The sequence below is a fragment of the Megalobrama amblycephala genome, linkage group LG11, assembly GCF_018812025.1.
Source record: "Megalobrama amblycephala isolate DHTTF-2021 linkage group LG11, ASM1881202v1, whole genome shotgun sequence".
NCBI classification, from domain to species: domain Eukaryota; kingdom Metazoa; phylum Chordata; class Actinopteri; order Cypriniformes; family Xenocyprididae; genus Megalobrama; species Megalobrama amblycephala.
In genome coordinates this window covers 4,661,447-4,681,396 of record NC_063054.1, presented here as the reverse complement: position 1 = coordinate 4,681,396, position 19,950 = coordinate 4,661,447, and the positions used below count along the sequence as shown (strand labels likewise).

Sequence of the window (19,950 nt, the reverse complement as noted above, 5' to 3'; positions counted from 1 at the left end):
CCTATGTAGGTTCATGCCGGAAGTAAGACGGTAATTCAATTCAAGTTCAATTCATTTTATTGTCATATGCACAGTAAAAAACATCACAGTTTTAGACTGCACAATGCAATTCTTACTTGCCAGTCTCCCTTACACAATGTGCACATATAATAAATATACAAAGACTAAGTTATAAAAAATATACACGATAACATAATAAATATACACAAAAACACATAATTATGACTCGTTGGACTGACGACTTGTTGCAGGCAGTTCAGAATCTTTTTTTTTTCTTTTGGGAGACAATAACTCCATTTATTATGCATGTTGATCTTCCAAACTTTGCCACACCTTTTACATTCACAAACAGCTATATTACACACTACATAAAAAGGTAATATTCGAAAAGCATATTAGGGGCACTTTAATATAATATAAAGGCCAATTATTACATTGTATTTATGTTGCCTCTAAAAAGACATTTAAAGTATTCAGCTTTTTTTTTCAAAATATTTCTTCATCATAAGTACTAAAAGAACTGTTAATGAAAATGTTAGTTGTTAAAGGTGCCGTAGAACGTCTTTTTAAAAGATGTAATATAAGTCTAAGGTGTCCCCTGAATGTGTCTGTGAAGTTTCAGCTCAAAATACCCCATATATTTTTTTTTTTATTTAAATTTTTTTAACTGCCTATTTTGGGGCATCATTAAAGTATGAGTCGATTTAGGCTGCGGCCCCTTTAAATGCTAACGCTCCCCGCCCCCGGAGCTCGCGCTTGCCTTAAACAGTACAAAAAACAAAGTTTACACAGCTGATATAATCCTCAAAATGGATCTTTACAAAGTGTTCGTCATGCAGCATGTCTAATCACGTAAGTATGGTATTTATTTGGATGTTTACATTTGATTCTGAATGAGTTTGATGGTGCTCCATGGCTAACGGCTAATGCTACACTGTTGGAGAGATTTATAAAGAATGAAGTTGTGTTTATGAATTATACAGACTGCAAGGGCCCTATTTTAACGATCTGAAACGCAAGTGTCAAAGCGCGAAGCGCAAGTAACTTTGTGGGCGGGTCTCGGCGCTGTTGCTATTTTCCCGGCGGGATAAATGGCTCTTGCGCCCGGCGCAAATCTAAAATGGGTTGGTCTGAAGTAGCTTCATTATTCATAGGTGTGGTTTGGGCGTAACGTGAAATAAACCAATCAGAGTGTCATCTCCCATTCCCTTTAAGAGCGAGATGCGCTCGCGCCATGGCGGATTGCTATTTACATGGCGTACACGCGATGAGTCAGTTAATATATATGTGTGTGTGTGTATTGGCACGATTGTTCAATTAATTAGCCAATTTCGTTCTTCATTATAAGTAGTAATAGGCTGAATTGAAAATAGTTCTAATACACGCAATGACTATTCATCATTACATTTTTATATTTATGTACACAATAATATTCTTTTACACTGTAATCCTTTTGTTTTTAATATTTGGCATGTTTGTGTGATGCGCATCCCTGTGTGTAATTAGCAAAGTCAACGCGCACTGTGGACCCGCCCAGAGGCGCAGTTTCTACCAACGCGCTCTAACAAAAAAATATTGCGCCATTGACTTTAGACTTTAGACCAGGTTTGAGTTGGTCTATGGCGCAGTCTATTTTCAGCTCCTTAAAATAGCAATGCGCGGGCAATGCGCCTGAACACACCTCCTTTTTTGCGCTGAACCGCCCAGGGAGCGCAAGTTCATTCACTAGTTTAGCGACGTGCTTCTGTGGAGGGAAAAGCGCGCTTTGCGCGGGTGCAAAATAGGAATGACACATGCGTCGGTGTACAAAGTCAATTGCGCTGGGGTGCAAGATAGGGCCCCAAGTGTTTAAAAACGAAAATAGCGACGGCTCTTGTCTCTGTGAATACAGTAAGAAACGATAGTAACCACATTTAACAGTACATTAGCAACATGCTAACGAAACATTTAGAAAGACAATTTACAGATATCACTAAAAATATCATGTTATCATGAATCATGTCAGTTATTATTGCTCCATCTGCCATTTTTCACTGTTGTCCTTGCTTGCTTACCTAGTCTGATGATTCAGCTGTGCACATCCAGACGTCCTGCCCTTGTCTAATGCTTGAACATGAGCTGGCATATGCAAATATTGGGGGCGTGCATATTAATGATCCCGACTGTTACGTAACAGTCGGTGTTATGTTGAGATTCGCCTGTTTTTCGGAGGTCTTTTAAACAAATGAGATTTATATAAGAAGGAGGAAACAACAGTGTTTGAGACTCACTGTATGTCATTTCCATGTACTGAACTCTTGTTATTTAACTATGCCAAGATAAATTCAAATTTTAATTCTAGGGCACCTTTAAAGGGATAGTTCACCCAAAAATGAAAATTCTTTCATCATTTACTCAGCCTCAAGTTGTTCCAAACCTGAATAAATTTATTTGTTCTGCTGTACACAAAGGAAGATATTTGGAAGAATGTTTGTAACCAAGCAGATCTTGCCCCCAATTGACTACCATATTATTTTTTTTCCTACTATGGTAGTCAATACAAACATTCTTCCAATTACCATCTTTTGTGTACAGCAGAACAAAGAAATTCATACAGGTTTGGGAACAACTTTAGGGTGAGTAAATGATGACAGAATTTTCATTTTTGGGTGAGCTATCCCTATTAAGAGGAATCAGAACCAAACCTGTTAAATTTCCAAACATAATGCACACAATAGAGGGTAAAAATCTTCCATGCATAGGACTCTGGCTTGACTAATGATCACTCAAGTCTGTGGAAAAGACCCTGGCACCAGTCCACACAGATACACACACACACACATTTCCTTTCCACCTGCTCCTTCCTCTGGGCCATCCCTGGCCTTCTTCGATCAGCAGGGTCTTAAATCAACGAAAGAAACACACACACATAAACAAACACAAGCACACACGCAGACGTATCTCCTCGTTCTATTAATGTGCCATCTGCCCAGGCAAGCTGTCCAGCCTGCTAACAAGACCCTGACAGATACCCCTCTCATGGCCCACTTCTCCCAGTATGTGTGCCTGTGTGTTCGAGAAGAAGACACCAGGACACTGCTGGGGTCAATGATGCATCAGGGTCACCGTCCCACCCATGCTTTTGTGTCGATAGACCCTGCACAATCTGGCTATCCTTCACACTACTCAAACTAATTTCAGCCAAAGAATCAAACAAAGAAATGGGCTTGTTTTTCTTCCCTTGCTTTGTTAAAATAGTGTTAACAGACTTAAAAGTGCAAAATGTCACAGTCGTAGTTGTAGTTTATTGACCACAGTCAGCACAAAGGTCAGGTCGTCAGAGTCACTTATACAGATGAGGTAAAATGTATATCAGCTCTACAATTTCTACAAATATTTTATTTTTCTTTTATTCAGCAAGGATGTGTAAAACTGCTGAAAACTTACAGTAAAAACATTTATAATCTTAAAAAAGATTTCTATTTCAAATAAATGCTGTTCTTTTGAACTTTATATTAATCAAAAAATATTTTCACAAAAATATTCAGCATTGTTTTCAACATTGATAATAATAACAAATGTTACTTGAGCATCAAATTAGTATATTAGAATGATTTCTGAAGACTGGAGTAATAATGCTGAAATTTCAGCTTTGATCAGAGGAATAAATTACAGTTATATTAATTTTTTTAATAATATTTAACAATTTTACACTGTCTTTTTGACCAAAAATGCAGCCTTACTGACCCCAAACCTTTAACATAGTGTATATATAATATTTAAAATCCAAACTCATTTTTGTGAAATTTTGATTTAAAATCATGTTTGTGAATGCCAGTTGGTTTAATATTCTGTTATATAACTCAATGACATTCATTTTTAAATGTAGCGTAGGTGTCCAAATAGCTTTTAGGGGCCACATTTCAATCTCTATGGAAAGCTGGACAATAAACTTTGAGATAAAAGGTGTCTGCTAAAAGAATACATGCGAATGTAGAAGTAGAAAAACACTGCACTGATATAATGAAACAGTGAGTCTGTGATAATGTGGAGAGCTCTGAGAAAAAAGGCTGTGCTAATATGAAATCACATGGAAAAGTGGAGCTACTTCATTCAAGCTTTCTATCCTGCTAAAAGACGGAGCGCTATTATCTCATTATCTACTTCAGCAGAGCAATGTGATGAAGAGCTGATGAGACGTGATTGAATTTATAGACAGTGAAAGATGAGCAGTGTGTGTGTGTGTGGACATCACAGGGACATGCATGGCATTTCAATAACTGCTGTTGGTTGATTTTTCTGACAAGGCAATTTGGCACTTGGCTTATCAGCATGTTTGCTGGACTGAGGCTGTCTGTTTGTGAATGTGAATGTGCATGTGTTAGTATGTGTGTGTGTGTGTAATAGAAGACGATAAAAATCTGTGCTGATGTAGTAGTGACCTTGATTGTGAGTCCTCGGGGAGTATGCACTAAAGAGTGGGTCGTTTTCACCATACACATCCAGAACTACCTCCCTTTCTGAATCTGTTCTAAAATGAAGTGAAGTACCTCTTCATAAGTAGAGACCTTTTTAAGGCAGCATCCTAACTGATATAGACATCCATAAATAGGCTCACATACATTAGCGGAGGGACATTCTCCATTTGTTTATATTGTAATATATGTACATTATATTTACATTATAGTTTATATTGTACATATATATCTATATGTAATGTGAAGACACAGTGTACGCCTGCAGCTATGTGTGCGTAGCTATAAAAAGGACAATCACTACTTGACTGAACTTGCGTTTGAGATGCAATCGCTTTGACTTTGGCTCACTGGCATACAACTTCAATGCCTCGGATTTAACACATTTAGTGTCACACCAAAGCAAATTATGAGATAGTGACTCTACATAAATATTTGAAGATGAACAGACAAACAATTCAACTTTGTGGTATAGATATTGTAATTAGCCAATTAGCTTAGAACGAAATATAGGTTGTTTCTCAATTCCAAGAACACAGAGAACGGACTTGCGATCTCGTGGAGTCCGGTCTTGCCAGGCGACCTTGAAAGAACGAACTTGAGAATTGAGATGTGCTGCGATCTCGTTGCTCAACTGAACGTCCCAGCATATTATAAGTGGCTAATGCACAATAAATACAACATAACATCACAAAAAAATGTCATAACCAATTAAAAGATTTCTTTTATTTTATTATAGACATTGTTTTCATATAATTTTATAAACTTTTTATTTTACCGCGTGTATGAAAATGACTTTGACAAGCTTTGTCAATGTTAAGATTCTTTTTGTAGGCTTTCTTCAGGTTATCACTTTATTAAAATTAAGCAAAACAACAGACAAACGGTTTACTTTCACGAGCCGTCCCGTATTTGTGAGCTCGCTGTAGCGGGAATTTCGTAAGTGAGAACGAGAACTTTAAAACATACAAGCTTCCATATGTCGACCGCCCGCAGCATCTTCTGGGATTTTTAATGGTTCGATTCTCTCAAGTTTGCATTCGATCCATCCTCGATATCAAGAACACATCCGGGTACTTTCATGCGTCATCTGTTCTTGCGTTCTTGAGTATTGGAACTGAACTTCGACGGTTGATGATGACGTAGAACAAGAACACGAGGACGCAAGATCACTTAAGAACACATATTGAGAAACAGCCATATTGAAACAAAAGTGCACCAATGAAATGAATTAGAAACTGACTTGTAAAAAGTCAACAAATATAAGTTAGCTAATGCTAGCTGCGCTTCCTTGATCCTCCTTGATCCTCCTTGATCCTTCCCCTGCTGTCAGTTTGTCAGGGCTCTCATCATTTTATTCTTTCACATCCATCTTTGTTTTCCATTGTAATCTGTCATTTTTGAGACTGATACTTACTGTATATGCTAAACTGATTCAAATGCGCTAAATACTAAGCAGTCTTCAGTTGTTTGGATGCTAGATGCTAAGATGCTAAGGACAAATTATGTAATATGAATTTAATATGGATTCCATATTATACAGGACAGTGCAAACCTACTAAAATGACTGCTTTGGACAACCCGATCTGAAATTTAAATATTTTTTTGAGTTGGCGTTTTCATATTAATTTGAGTATGAAAACATATGATTTGTAGAAAAAAACTAAGCCTTTAACCATTTTGCTGGCAAAAACGTTGTCTGTTGTCAGCAGTGTAGTGATGTATGAAGCACAGCTTACACAGAAGTGACTTTCAAACCAAGCAGCTTTCTATTGATCAATGTGGGTAATTTATGTGACTAACTGAACCTGTTGCGAAATTTGCATAGGGAAATTTTTCGCTCTCATGCATAATTCCCAGTTGCTTGAATTCTTGTTAAAATGACTGGATTTCACTCATGAACATTTGCCAAAAAAGGTAAATGTGACTGTGGCGTGAAGCAGGGCGGGGCAGAGAGCCGTGGGAGCGGAGCGAGGCCAGTGGCGCTAATGTTAATGAGTGACATCTGCGCCACACACCGGTCTCAAGTCCCGTGGAGAAGATCCGGAAGGATAAAAGGAGGAGTGACATGTATGTTTATATGCGGCAGACATCCGTGAGGGACTGCCACTTGCTTTTGTTTTGTTGTTTTATTTATTTTGTCATTAAACTTTACATTGAAAGATTGCTGGTTCCCACCTTCTTCTTCCCTGAGCTTGAACTTCGTTACAGTGACCACACTTTAACCCTCAGTGGGACATTAACAGATCATACAAAAACGCACAAATGAGATTCTACAAATATGCCACCACTTTGCCAAAACTTTTGGTGTTAGCATGTTGCTAAGCTAACAATACGGTACACTAATAAGGCGAGGAAAAGAAAGTTTTTTCATAAAGCCCATTTCATTCACAATCATAATTCAAAGTGCTTCACATAGTCATATTAAAGAGAAAGAATAAATAATAATAAGCATATATCCCAAATACTGGATAAAATTATTAACTGTAATTTAATTGAACTATTTTTAATTCAGTTAAACTGTTACAACATTTCTACTGATTGAAATATATTTATAATCAATATTTCTCTCACTTCATCTGCCATTCTGGATGAATTTTAATAAGCTTATCACAATGCATTATGGGATTGCCTTAGCTGTGGAAGATATACAGTATGTGATGCTAGAATATTAGATGTTAGAAGGCAGCATAATGCAGAATATCCAAACATCTTTAAAACTAGACATATTTAAAAGCAAAATATTAAGATTTAAATAGGGAAAGAAATGGGCATGGAAAATAAATAACATAAATAAATCAAGATATATTCTCTGAAGACAATATCTTAATATCTTAAAGGAATAGTTTACCGAAAAATGAAAATTATCCCATGTTTTGCTCATTTTCAAGCCATCATAGGTGTATATGGCTATCTTCTTTCAGACAAACACAATCAGAGTTATATTAAAATATATCCTGGCTCTTTCATGCTTTATAATGGTCATGAGATTTTGAAGCCCAAAAAAGTGCACGCATCCATCATAAAAGTAATCCACACGGCTCCAGGGGGTTAATAATGTCCTTTTTGAAGAGAAGCAATGGGCTTTTGTAAGAAAAATATCCATATTTAAATCTTTATAAACTATAATAACTAGCTTCAGGCAGACAGCCATATGCATCGATTTACGATGAAAGAGTAACCTCTGAAAATTATACACCTATGATGGCTTGAGGGTGCATGAGTAAATCATAAATCATAATTTTTGGATGAACTATCCCTTTAAGCACATTTGTTCTTCCAGTAAATGTATCTTGTTTTAAGAATCTTTAGATATTTTTTTAATGTAAAGCAGGACAAAATGACTGATTAAGAAAATGATTTTTGCAGTGCGAGCAGCTCATTAGGTTTGGTGCGGAGCCTTTGTCTCTGTCTCTGTGGGCAGCTGTGTGATTAATGCTGTACATCTGGAGGTCAGCAGAACCAATCACCCATCTGACCTGACCCACACAAATCTTCTACTGATGACAACATCCCTCTCTCTGCCTCTCTCCTCCCTTTATCTCTGTGGTTTGATGTTTGAAATGGAAAGAGAAAGTCATTGGCACCATCATTTTTTAAATGAATATTTGACAGAACATTGTAATCGTGCTACGAAGCAAATCTTGTTTTAAACATTAAAATGAAGGTTACACGCACATGTCAGTTCTTTAGTCATTTTTCCTGAGTTTTTTGTTCATTCTGTGATTCTGGGCGTTCAGGAATATGTGTTATATGCTGGTTTGTTTATACTCATCACTCCAATATATTTAAAGAAGCAGATTAAAGTAGATCTGAAATATTTACAGATTAATTAGAACTAGCAAATAAAATACTGGCATCCTCACGTTGTTGTTTTTCATGGCACATATATAGAAATATAGCTCACAGTAACCAGGTTTGTCAAGATCCATAAAAGTAGTCCATAAGACTCATGTCTTTATTCCAGCTATTATTTGGAATATTCCTATATTCCAAATAATAGCTGTATGTGAGGAACAGGCTGGAATTTAATGCATTATTAACCTTTCAGGAATATAGAACATATAATATTTCACCCCAAAATTAAAAGAGAAAAATATGTTGTCTAAAGAAAATCTAACCTATTTTTAGGATCATTATGCTTTTTCGTTGTTGTTGTTTTTTTGCATTGTGACATTATTTTCATGTCAAATGTTTATTTTTATTGTAGTCTTAAAAGTAATGATATATTATTAAAGTTTCAGTGTGTAAATTTTAGCGGCATCTAGCAGTGAGGTTGCTCACCCCTCCGTTTTCGAAGCACATAGAGAAGCTACGGTGGCCGTCTGGCCGACACAAGACAAAGATGTCGTCATCTGAGACAGAAGAGAGTAGCCAGTCTAGCAATGAGGATTCTCCTTACTTCTAACAAAGAATGGTCTCTGCTTCTAATAAACCAGACGACGACTACTATTACTAATACTACTACTACTACTACTACTACTTTGTGCGTATTCAACATAGTGACGATGCAAGCTGCCTCTAAAAACACAAAAACAATTTAAAAGAAGAGCAACATTGTGACGAAACACGCTCTGTAGGGCAGTTTGTCCGTTTAGGGCTTCTGGAGAAACATGTCAGTGCAAAATGGCGACTTAACATGTAAGGGGACCCGCAGTGTATGTAGATAGAAATGGCTCATTCTAGGGAAATAAAAACATAACGGTTCATTACGTAAAGTCTTTATACACCTCTGAAAACATTATGTATATTATATTGCATTTCTGTCAATAGATCCTCCTAAATTTTACACATTGCACCTTTAAATTATATATTAAAAAGTATCTATACTTTACACTGATAGTATTTCTTGAATTGTTTTAATTCATGTTTATTTATATTTTTAAAAATGAATTATGATATAATATTAAGAACCACCATTTAGAATAAATTACAAAAAGTAAAATATGTTAATACATTTCAGTGGTGAGAATTTATTAAAAATAAGCTTCATAAATTTGTCATATAAAGTATAATTTCTAATTTTTTGATTTTAAGACTAAATGTGACCTGTACTTTTTTTTTCCCTTCTGTGTGCGAAATTAACTTAACGTTGATTTAAAGCAAAAAGGGAGGTGAGAGGTTGTCTGTTCAGCAAGTCTGAAGAAACCACAGTCACTGCGGTTATTTTCCCAGTTGTGTGGGAAAATGAAACATTGGCGTAATATTCATGTGTAACCATGGAAACTTGCTAGATTACAGGATTCTGTACTTGAACAGGATGGGTCATGTTTGTAGGAGGGTGTGTGGAGTTCTCTCTCTCTTTATATATATATATTTCTCTCTTGCTTTTTTTCCAGTCTTTTTTATGAATAGTTATCAAATCTGCTGGCTGTCCCTCTTTGACTTTAGTGGGCTATGTAAAACAGAGTAAAAAAAGTGATTTGCTTATACTGCTAATTCTGTGATTTTGCATGATTTTTACAAAAAACAAACAAAAAATCTTTATTTAACAGTTTCATTTTCTATAGATGAGATGTTTCAGCTAAACTATGTCTAAAAAGCTTTATTTGCTGAAAGTCTGGTTTGTAAGATTCAGTCAGTGGCCTGAGTTTACTGAGCTGTTTCCTTGGTCACAGATAGCCAGAAGGAAAAAGCGTGAAAAAAAAAAAGACACACACACACATACACACTCCCCAGCGATGGCATATGGAGGAGTGGTACTGCATATTTCTGTCTGAAACATCTAACCTACATTCGATTTGCTAGTGTATGTGTGTGGTGTGTGTATGTGTGTTCATGTGAGGCAAAACCATCCTTGCGTGTCATAAATGTGTGTGTGGAGGAGGAGGTCACAGCTATTCCCACACATTGATTTTATGAATATGTGCGGAAGGAGACGGCATTCCTGCATTACGTGTCAGGGTGCTAGAGTCATTTTTATTCCATTTATATTTTATTTTAGTGACGTGGTATTTCCACAGAAGACTATATATTATAATAAGACTAATATATATATTAGGGGTGTTAAACATGACGGTTCGGTACGGGTTCGTTACAGCAGGGGAAAGAAAACTAAACATAAATGGCTTTTTTTCTTCTTTTTTTATTAAACTGGTTTATTGAACAAATAGGGTCTCTCTCTTTAAAGAAATTAAATTATAATTAACATTTTCTTAAGGATAAAAAATCTATCTCAGCTAATGCTGTAAACTATATACAGGGCACCATTTATATATGTGAGTGTGTGTGTGTGTGTGTGTGTGTGTGTGTGTGTGTGTGTGTGTGTGTGTGTGTGTGTGTGTGTGTGTGTGTGTGTGCATGTTTTTGTGACATATCAGGAGGACACAAATTTGTATAATGACATAGGTATTACAAGGATTATAAATCATGCAGAACGACTTTTTTTTTTTGAGAAAGTAAAAATGGGCACAGTTTCCTGTGATGAGTAGGTTTAGGGGTAGGGATGGTGTAGGGCGATAGAAAATACGATTTGTACAATATAAAAACCGTTACGCCTATGGAATGTCCCCACAATTCATAAAAACAATTGTGTGTGTGTGTTTACTTTTTATATGATTTTTAATTATTAATTGATTCATTCATTCTGTCATGTGAGGTGGCTGTAGAGAAGCGCAGAAATAGCATTTAAAAAAAATAGTCACAGAAATAGTCTTTAATAAATCCAACAGGGAATAAACAAACTCAGCTACTTTAAATAACGATACCAGACAATGAAACACAGGAAACTGAGGGCTTAAATACATAGAGGATGACTGACTAAAACAGTACTGGTGTAGAGCTAATTAATAAATAAGGAAACTAACTAGGAACTCAGACAGGTAAAACAGGAATGGAACACAGAGAAAATAAAAACCAAAGCAGACTACACGTTACATAAAGTTATTCATTCATTCATTAATTTAATGAACAAGAATATATAATATTTCCCTTATAGTAACTTTTAGCCCTGCTTTACACACACACACACACAAAAATGAATGAATGAATTAAGTAAACAACCATGTAATTTATTTAAAGTGCAATTTTATATTGGTCTAATCTAAAATCGTAGTTTCTGGTTTAAACTTGTTTTGTTCAGTTTGTCTAAAAGCAAATAAAACTCCCCAGAGAAAACAATAAAAGAAATAATTTTGTTTAAATAGTATTTTAACTAGTCACAAGAGTTTTGAGGTGCTGAACATACTGGCTAGATTTACTTAATGCAGAAATGGATTTTATTTATTGTTTTGCTTTGTTTTGTTTTTTGTCAGTACATAACTGATAATATGATGCATATTTTAAAAATAAATATTTATTTTATAGGAAGTAACTTTATTTATAGTAAGTACACTAAATGAACAATTGACTATCAAAATAGTCTTTTTACTTTAAATGAATGTTTTTGTCTTTGGGAAAATAAATATTTTCAAATAATATGAAATGAAGATATAGGGTTTGAACCTAAAAACATAAATATAATATAAGAAAAACTAACAAATTTGAGTATTTTTTAGGTTGTTTTGTTGTTGTTTTCAGTAGCTGAGTTTGCATTCCTGCAAATTGCGCAAATTGTAATTGTGAATTGAAATTACGTTCAATGGAAACGTGAATTTTGCAAAAAAAACTCCCAAATATCGCAAAAAAGTTTTTACGCTCACATGAGGTGGTTTTTCAGGCAATTCGAAAAAGGAATATTTCGCAAAACTGCAATGGAAACGCATTTACAGGTCACCTGACGTACAGTCACATCATCATTCTTTAAAGATAGCACAGTTTGTTTGTACAGAAGACGAGACAGGGGTGCTTTTCTTTTCTTATTTATGCATCTCTTTCCTCACGCCTCAGTTTCACCCCATAGATGCAAAGGGAGGATGCAAGAAAAGATAAAAAGGATGGGGTAATCGAAGGAAATCTTATTAGTAAATTAGAATATTCTTGATCCCTTGAGCGTCACTTCAGAGCATCATCAGCTGCGCTCGTGCCTCGGACCTGGGGACCATTATTATTAAAGTCTGACATCTAATATTAATAGTATTAATCAAATAACAATTAATAATTAACATAATAGAAACTAATAGTATTAAATATCTATGCATCTGTGCATCCTCGCTCATTGCTCCTCAGGAAGCTTTCTCACTCCTCGTTCCTCACCTCCTCCCAGTGCATTTATAGAATTGAAATGGCATTTATAGAATTAAAATGGCCTTCAAGATTTTTTTGATCGGTTTCCAGGTCACAGGCTGGATGATGGAGGAGTGAAGAAATGAGGAGGCATACATTGGAGTATTGAGAAGCACCCAGGGAAGCATATATGAGGGAGAAGGGCTTCCAGAAGCCGTGGCAATTATTACTGTCAGCATTCTACCACACTTCATGTGCACTTTCGGTCTTGTGGACTTACAATGGCCACTGCGTGCACGTGTCCGTTAAGTCCACAAGACTTAATAGGGTGTTCCATTCGTCATTTAAGCTTAAAGAAGGGTACTCGTGAGCGCCCCCTTTGTGGCTGCTATGTGCCCTCGATGCGCACTTCTGCTGAGCCCGCAAGACTGTGAAGCCATTTGGAACAGGGCCTTACACAGTAAAATCCCCAGAGTTAAATCAACTCTGCTCAGAATACATATGGTCTCTCTCTAAATAGTGTTAAAGTAACACTGAAGCAGAGTTAAAGTTAATGAGATAATTAAGCAATTAATAAGGCTGACTGACTGACTGACTGACTGACTAGTAGTTCTTGTGTTTCTCTTTTCTTCAGTGATTCTGCTTGTTAACAGCAGGTGTTCATCACTAATGCACAATCATCACTTAAATAACTGCTTAATTATCTCATTAAATTTAACTCTGCTTCAGTGTTACTTTAACACTATTTAGAGAGGGACCATATGTTCTCTGAGCAGAGTTGATTTAACTCTGGGGATTTTGCTGTGTAGTTGTGTTTTTTCCCCTTGTTCCTCACTCGGTTTTTGAGTCCTGGCTATGTGTTTCCTGCTTTGTTTCACCAAGTCCTTCCAAGCTACCTCAAGTAAGGCGTTCTTAGCCTCTGTGGCCAAGTGGTAGATCTTTTAAACCACCACACCAAAGACCGGATTTCAAGCCTGGCTTGTGACAATTAAGCTCCAAATAAAGCTCTCAGAAAGAAAATTAAGCTCCAAATAAAGCTCTCAGAAAGAAGTATGTTTTGGAAAATGACTCATCGTGAGAGTTTTAGCAATCGTTTTTTATCGACATTTAGAAAATATCACAAAAGTTTTGCGCAAATCTGTAATGGAAACACTGTTAGTGTAAGGTACATATAGAGCAATGGGGACATTTCTGAATACACTTGATTCTGAGCACTATTTAGGGGACAGATGTCTCTCTAGCCGGTCAGGGTCAGGGTGATGAGTAGTGTTTAAGGAAGAGGTCAGGGTTCAGAGGTCAAGGGTCAGCTAATAGCAATCTACTATGAGAGTGTGTGTATAGACATCAGCAGAGTTCCATAGCAACACAACACAAATACACACACTGCACAGGGAAATAAATAAGTCAATATCAAATCAATATACTGTAAACAAATTGAAGTGGTGACAGGTGAATATTTTATTCTATGAAACCTATTTCTGTCTCACTGTAAAAAAAAAAAAAAAAACTGACTTTGTTTCTTGTTATTGTAAAATTCTCTCACAATAGCCCTTTATATTTTACAATTTTGACTTTAGCATAATTGTGATTTTATATTTCACAAGTGACTTTTATTTTTTGTAATTGTAATATATCTCACAATATACAGTATGTCACTTTATCTTTCACAATTGTGACTTTATTTAGCGTAATTGTGACTTTATGTATCTAAATTGTAACTTTATTTTTGAAAGTGCAATTTTTTATTTTGTAATTATTTTCGGTAATTGTAACTTTACATTTCACAATGTCGCTTTATCTTTCATAATTGCCCATTTAGCCGAATTTTGACTATATTTTCAAACTGTGACTTTATTACTCATAATTGTGACTGTATTTTTTGTAATTGTGAATTTATATCTCGCAATGTGACTTTATTTATTGTAATTGTGAGTTTATTACTCGTAATTGTGACTCGTAAATGTGATGTGACTATATATATCTCACACTGATTTCTTTCACTCTGATGTCTCAAAATTATCTGTTTTATGTTTTACTCCAAGGCTGAAACAGGCATCCACACAATCTAACAGAGAATATTTCTATCTATATCTGTATCTATGTATGTGTCCCATGCACAGCAGGTTATTATATGTAATCCAGAAATAAAACTTGCAAGTCGATAAGATCTCTCTCTTCTGAAATATCATAATGGATGGGAATCATTAGACATCAATACTTAAATCTCCAACCTAATGTTTTATTCACTAAAATCAACATATATGTCCCATCTTCATAATTTACTGCCCATTTTTCGTTCATAAATGACTAGCACAAACACCACTTAAAAGATAAGGACCCCAAAGCGCACCAACGTGGGTATTAGAGAGATTCAGGCTAAATTCAGGGCTAAAGGTGTATTCTAATTTAATTGATCAGTCTGACAGCTTGATGGAATATTTGTCAAATTATCTGTTCTTTCAGCTCCATCTGAATCCATTAAAGTGCATGAAGAAAAAAGAGGCCCAGCGGGAGGGTAGAATTTAGACTGACTCATACACACTCACACAATTCCTCCCTGCCTACAATAAAACAGCACACACACACTGTGATTCTCTCCATCCACTACACAAGCTTTCCTCAATATCCTACTACCCCCTGCCACAGTCAGCAGCGCACACACATACTGTACAACACCATAAGGCACTTACACTGACCTACTCACATACAAACACATAGAGCAGAGCTAAAGGGGCAGAGATAAGCATGAGTAGAATCCCAGAGTGGACAGTGTGTGTGTGTGTGTGTGTGTGTGTGTGTGTGTGTGTGTGTGTGTGTGTGTGTGTGTGTCTGTGCATGTTAAAACAGCTTGAGTGTGTAGCTTAGATTCAGTCTAACTTAAGGTTGTGTTAGTGTTTCGGAAGATGCTTAAGACGTCAAAACCATAATGTGAATCATCTCCTGCAGCACTTTGCATTTGTTAGCATAAAATAACAGCTATATGAATTGAACAACACTAAGTACTAAAAGTACTGTGGTGGTACCATGGTATAGTGATAGTATCATGTGGATGTACAATGGTACTTTGGTATATATCATGAATCATCAATATTTTCATATATTTTCATGCCAAGGTAACACTGCACTTTTAGGGATGTTAAGGTTTTAAACATTTTTATGCCAAAATATGATCTCATGTTTGTTTGGAAACCCAAAAATTTATGGTTCCATAAAAAAACTTTAACATCAATGGAAACTTTCCATTGCACATAAGGTGTGTAGGTGTGTGTGTGTGTGTGGGGGGGGGGGGGGGGGTATTTTTGTGTTTTTTTTTTTTTTTTTTCTGAGAGTGCATGGAACATTTTAGGGGTTCCAAATATGAATCCTTAGTTCAGTATAACATAAGTTCATCTAAGAGTGTGTGGTACTTGTGGAGCTTTTTTTGCTACTGTACCAAGTACCAAGTTTTTTTTCCTTTTGCTTTTTTCCCACAAGTACCGTGGTATTCTTGGAAGCACCTTTGGAGTGACATACCACGGTACATGATATTCAGTAGGTAGTACTATGGTTTTACCAACATGATAGTACCATCACTGTACTATACGGCCACTGTGGCACAATGTGTCAATTACCTTGTGTTGTTTCCACATGGCGGGCAGGGGCTTCACGTCATGTTTGCCGTGTTTTCCCTCCTCCAGGCACTGGTAGCATACGGGGGTCTTGCAGCTGACGCAGTACATGTTGTAGTTCTCCGATTCGTGATCCACGCAAGTCGCCTGTTTGCGCGCGGAGGCTCCGGTCGGTTGCGCGATCCCCGCCTGTGCTTGAGTCGGCGGCAGCAGCCGGTGCTTGGCCAGCGGTCCGCGGGAAGGGTGGCAGCGCTGCTGGCACGGAGCGCAGTAGAACACATCGCACTGCTCGCACATCACTGTGGCGTCCACCGGATTGCGGTCGCACAGCTGGCATTTGACAGAGGCGGCGCGGCTCTGCTGGTAGCGGGACACGATCGCCTCCAGCAGTCGGTTGCGCTGGAATCCCCGGAGCCCCCGCTCGTCCAGAGACACGCTGCGGTGGCACAGCGGGCAGGTGATGGAGCAGTGGCGGTGGACAAGTGCCGGTGGGAACACACGCACTCCGTTGGGAGACTTCAGGCACGGCGTGTATGAGCCGTAGCCGCTGTCCGTCTCGCTGTACATGCTCATCTTGTCCATATCCAGATAATCATAGTCCGAGGTTCCGGAGCTTCGGTTCTGCGGAGGGGTCTCTCCCTCCGGGGTCTGCACGATGATATTCCGAGCACACGCCAGGCAAACATTATGAGAACACGGTAAAATAATGGGCTCCTTAAAGAGAGAACCGCAAACCGGGCATTTCAGTTCTTCTTCCATCGCGTCCATAAACCCACTCACACGCGCAGCCGTTCAATGAAATCAGAGCAGCACTACGAGACGCGGACAGCTCCGTTACCCGCTCCGCGCATGCGCATTGAGAGAACGGTTGTGGGCGTTGTAGTCACTCTGCCGATACCCGCCTCTTCAGTTAAGCTCATAAAAACTACAACTCCCTTAATTCCGCTAATTAAATGCGGCGAGAAGAATTTGTATTATCGTCCCGTATTCCAGGGTCATCGGTTTGGGGGAAAAAAAGCCTAATTTGCAATTTAAAGAAACCCGTGTGTAAACAACCCCGTCAAAGGAGGACAGGCGTTGTAATTGTGATGGCATCCAAGAGAGGGCTGACCAGTAGCCTATTTCTGAGAGTGGCCGTAAATAATTAGGGCAAGGAATTTATCACAGCGTGCATCGAGCTGCTTACAGTCCATCCTGCCCACACAGTCTAATTACAGCACAGAATTAATGAGCACTTCATCACGCATGCCTCACCATGATCCTACCACACTGTTATCTGATGATTGACTGGTAATGGGAAAATTATTGCATTCATATAAAAAAATAAATATTGTGTATTTATATATAAGCATTTATAGTATTTTTTTCCCCTTGAAATGGATAAGTTAAAGTGAAAGACTTTTATCATGTACACAAATTATACATATTATAATTATAATTATATTATTATAATTATATATTATATATATTTGTATATATAATTATACTATTTAAAATTTGTGATTAGTTTTCATTATAATTGAATGTATATATATATATATATATATATATATATATATATATATATATATATATATATATATATATATACAGTACAGTCCAAAAGTTTGGAACCACTAAGATTTTTAATGTTTTTAAAAGAAGTTTCGTCTGCTCACCAAGGCTACATTTATTTAATTAAAAATACAGTAAAAAACAGTAATATTGTGAAATATTATTACAATTTAAAATAACTGTTTTCTATTTGAATATATTTCACAAAGTAATTTATTCCTGTGATGGCAAAGCTGAATTTTCAGCATCATTACTCCAGTCTTCAGTGTCACATGATCCTTCAGAAATCATTCTAATATGCTGATCTGCTGCTCAAGAAACATTTAATGTGTACAACTGTACAAAATATTTGTGTACAATATTTTTTATCAGGATTATTTGATGAATAGAAAGTTCAAAAGAACAGTATTTATCTGAAATCTAATCTTTTGTAACATTATAATGTATTTAATGCATCCTTGCTGAATAAAAGTATTCATTTCTTTAATTTCTTTTAAAAAAAATAAAAATAAAAATTCTTACTGACCCCAAACTTTTGAATGGTAGTGTATAATGCTACAGAAGCTTTGTATTTCAGATAAATGCTGTTCTTTTGAACTTTCTATTCATCAAGGAATCCTGAAAAAAAAAGTACACAACTGTTTTCAACATTGAAAATAATCATAAATGTTTATTGAGCAGCAAATCAGCATATTAGAATGATTTCTGAAGGATCATGTGACACTGAAGACTGGAGTAACGATGCTGAAAATTCAGCTTTGCATCGCAGGAATAACTTACTTTGTCAAATATATTTAAATAGTACACAGTTATTTTAAATTGTAATAATATTTCACAATATTACAGTTTTTTACTGTATTTTTAATTAAATAAATGTAGCCTTGGTGAGCAGACGAAACTTCTTTTAAAAACATTAAAAATCTTAGTGGTTCCAAACTTTTGGACTGTACTGTATATACTGAAAAATACATAATCATAATGAAAACTAATTTAATCTAAAATTTTAAATATAATTAAATATAAAGTAATAGTGGTAATAAATCATTATCGATAAACTAATGTCCAGTCTAATCGAATCTGAGAGTAGACCAATGCAGAGTATTTGGTTTGACAATCAGGCCAGCGACGGCACACACTATTGTTCTTTCACACACACTTGTGTTGTTCAGAGGTGCAAGACCGATCCGTGAGATTAGGCTGGGGGTCTGCCAAAAGAAAAATGATCTCCTGTCATAACCCAGAGGGTGATGCATGCCTAAAACACTGGAAAACCAGCATTCATGTTGTGTGTGTGTCAGTGCAAACCAGACTGTATTAAATAATGAAGTTAGATTTTATTGATGCATTAAAGTCTCATGAACATCAAACCATTTCCTTGTATTATTATTCTATGTGTCAAGGGGGTTTAAAAACAACAAAAATATAGATCTTGTGAATATATGATCAAGGATATGCAGCTCGACAGAGAACAGAAACAGCAGTATGAAAGAAAAACAGATGAAAGGGGAATATTTTTAATAACTCTGTGTTATTGTCAAGACTGGCTTTGGGATTTTTTTTTAACCAAGCCTTACTTTTATTAAACAATTCCCTGTACACCAGGGGGCACTACATTTAAAAGCTTAGAGCACAGGATAAAATAATTCAACATATTCATGTTCAGCTAGTTTAAAGAATTAAGACACCCAGAAAGTCATTTATTACTCACCCTCATGTCGTTCCAAACACGTAAGATCTTCATTCATCTTCGGAACACAAATTAAGATATTTTTGATGAAATCCAAGATGTTTTTTATCCTAGAAAGCAATGAAATTACCACATTCAAGGTTCAGAAAAGTAGAAAAAACACTGTTAAAACAGGCAACTTGACTGCAGTGGTTCAACCTTAATGTTATGAAGCGACAAGAATACCTTTTGTGCGCAAAAACAAAACAAAAATAACGACTTTATTCAACAAATTCGTCTCTCCCGTCAGTTTCGTATACAGTTGACGCAGTGAACACAGTTCAGCGCTTCCAGGTTCTATGTCCGAACGGCGGGTCATACCGCATCAGCATCACACGCATGTGCCAATACTGATCCGGCGTTCGGACAAAGAACCTGGAAGTTCTGCAACATAAACAGTGTAAGATGAGCTTGACGAATTTGTTGAATAGAGTCGTTATTTTATATTATATTAGAGTCACTTCATAACATTAAGGTTGAACAACTGTAGTCACATTGAACAATG

General features: G+C 36.4%; 1 protein-coding gene across 3 annotated transcripts in view; it reads right to left on the bottom strand.

The window, feature by feature from the left end:
* LOC125278973 (E3 ubiquitin-protein ligase TRIM9) overlaps positions 1–17,413 on the bottom strand; it is a 47,758-nt gene extending 30,345 nt beyond the window's left edge. For 2 of the 3 annotated variants that reach the window (XM_048208419.1, XM_048208420.1), the window contains exon 1: positions 16,169–17,411. In XM_048208419.1, the coding sequence (XP_048064376.1) occupies positions 16,169–16,933 (765 nt within the window). In that variant the 5' untranslated portion in view covers positions 16,934–17,411. Of the gene's footprint in view, positions 1–16,168 lie in introns of all 3 variants that reach the window. The other variant, XM_048208418.1, reaches the window with a different exon arrangement.
* Positions 17,414–19,950: the final 2,537 nt, after the last annotated feature.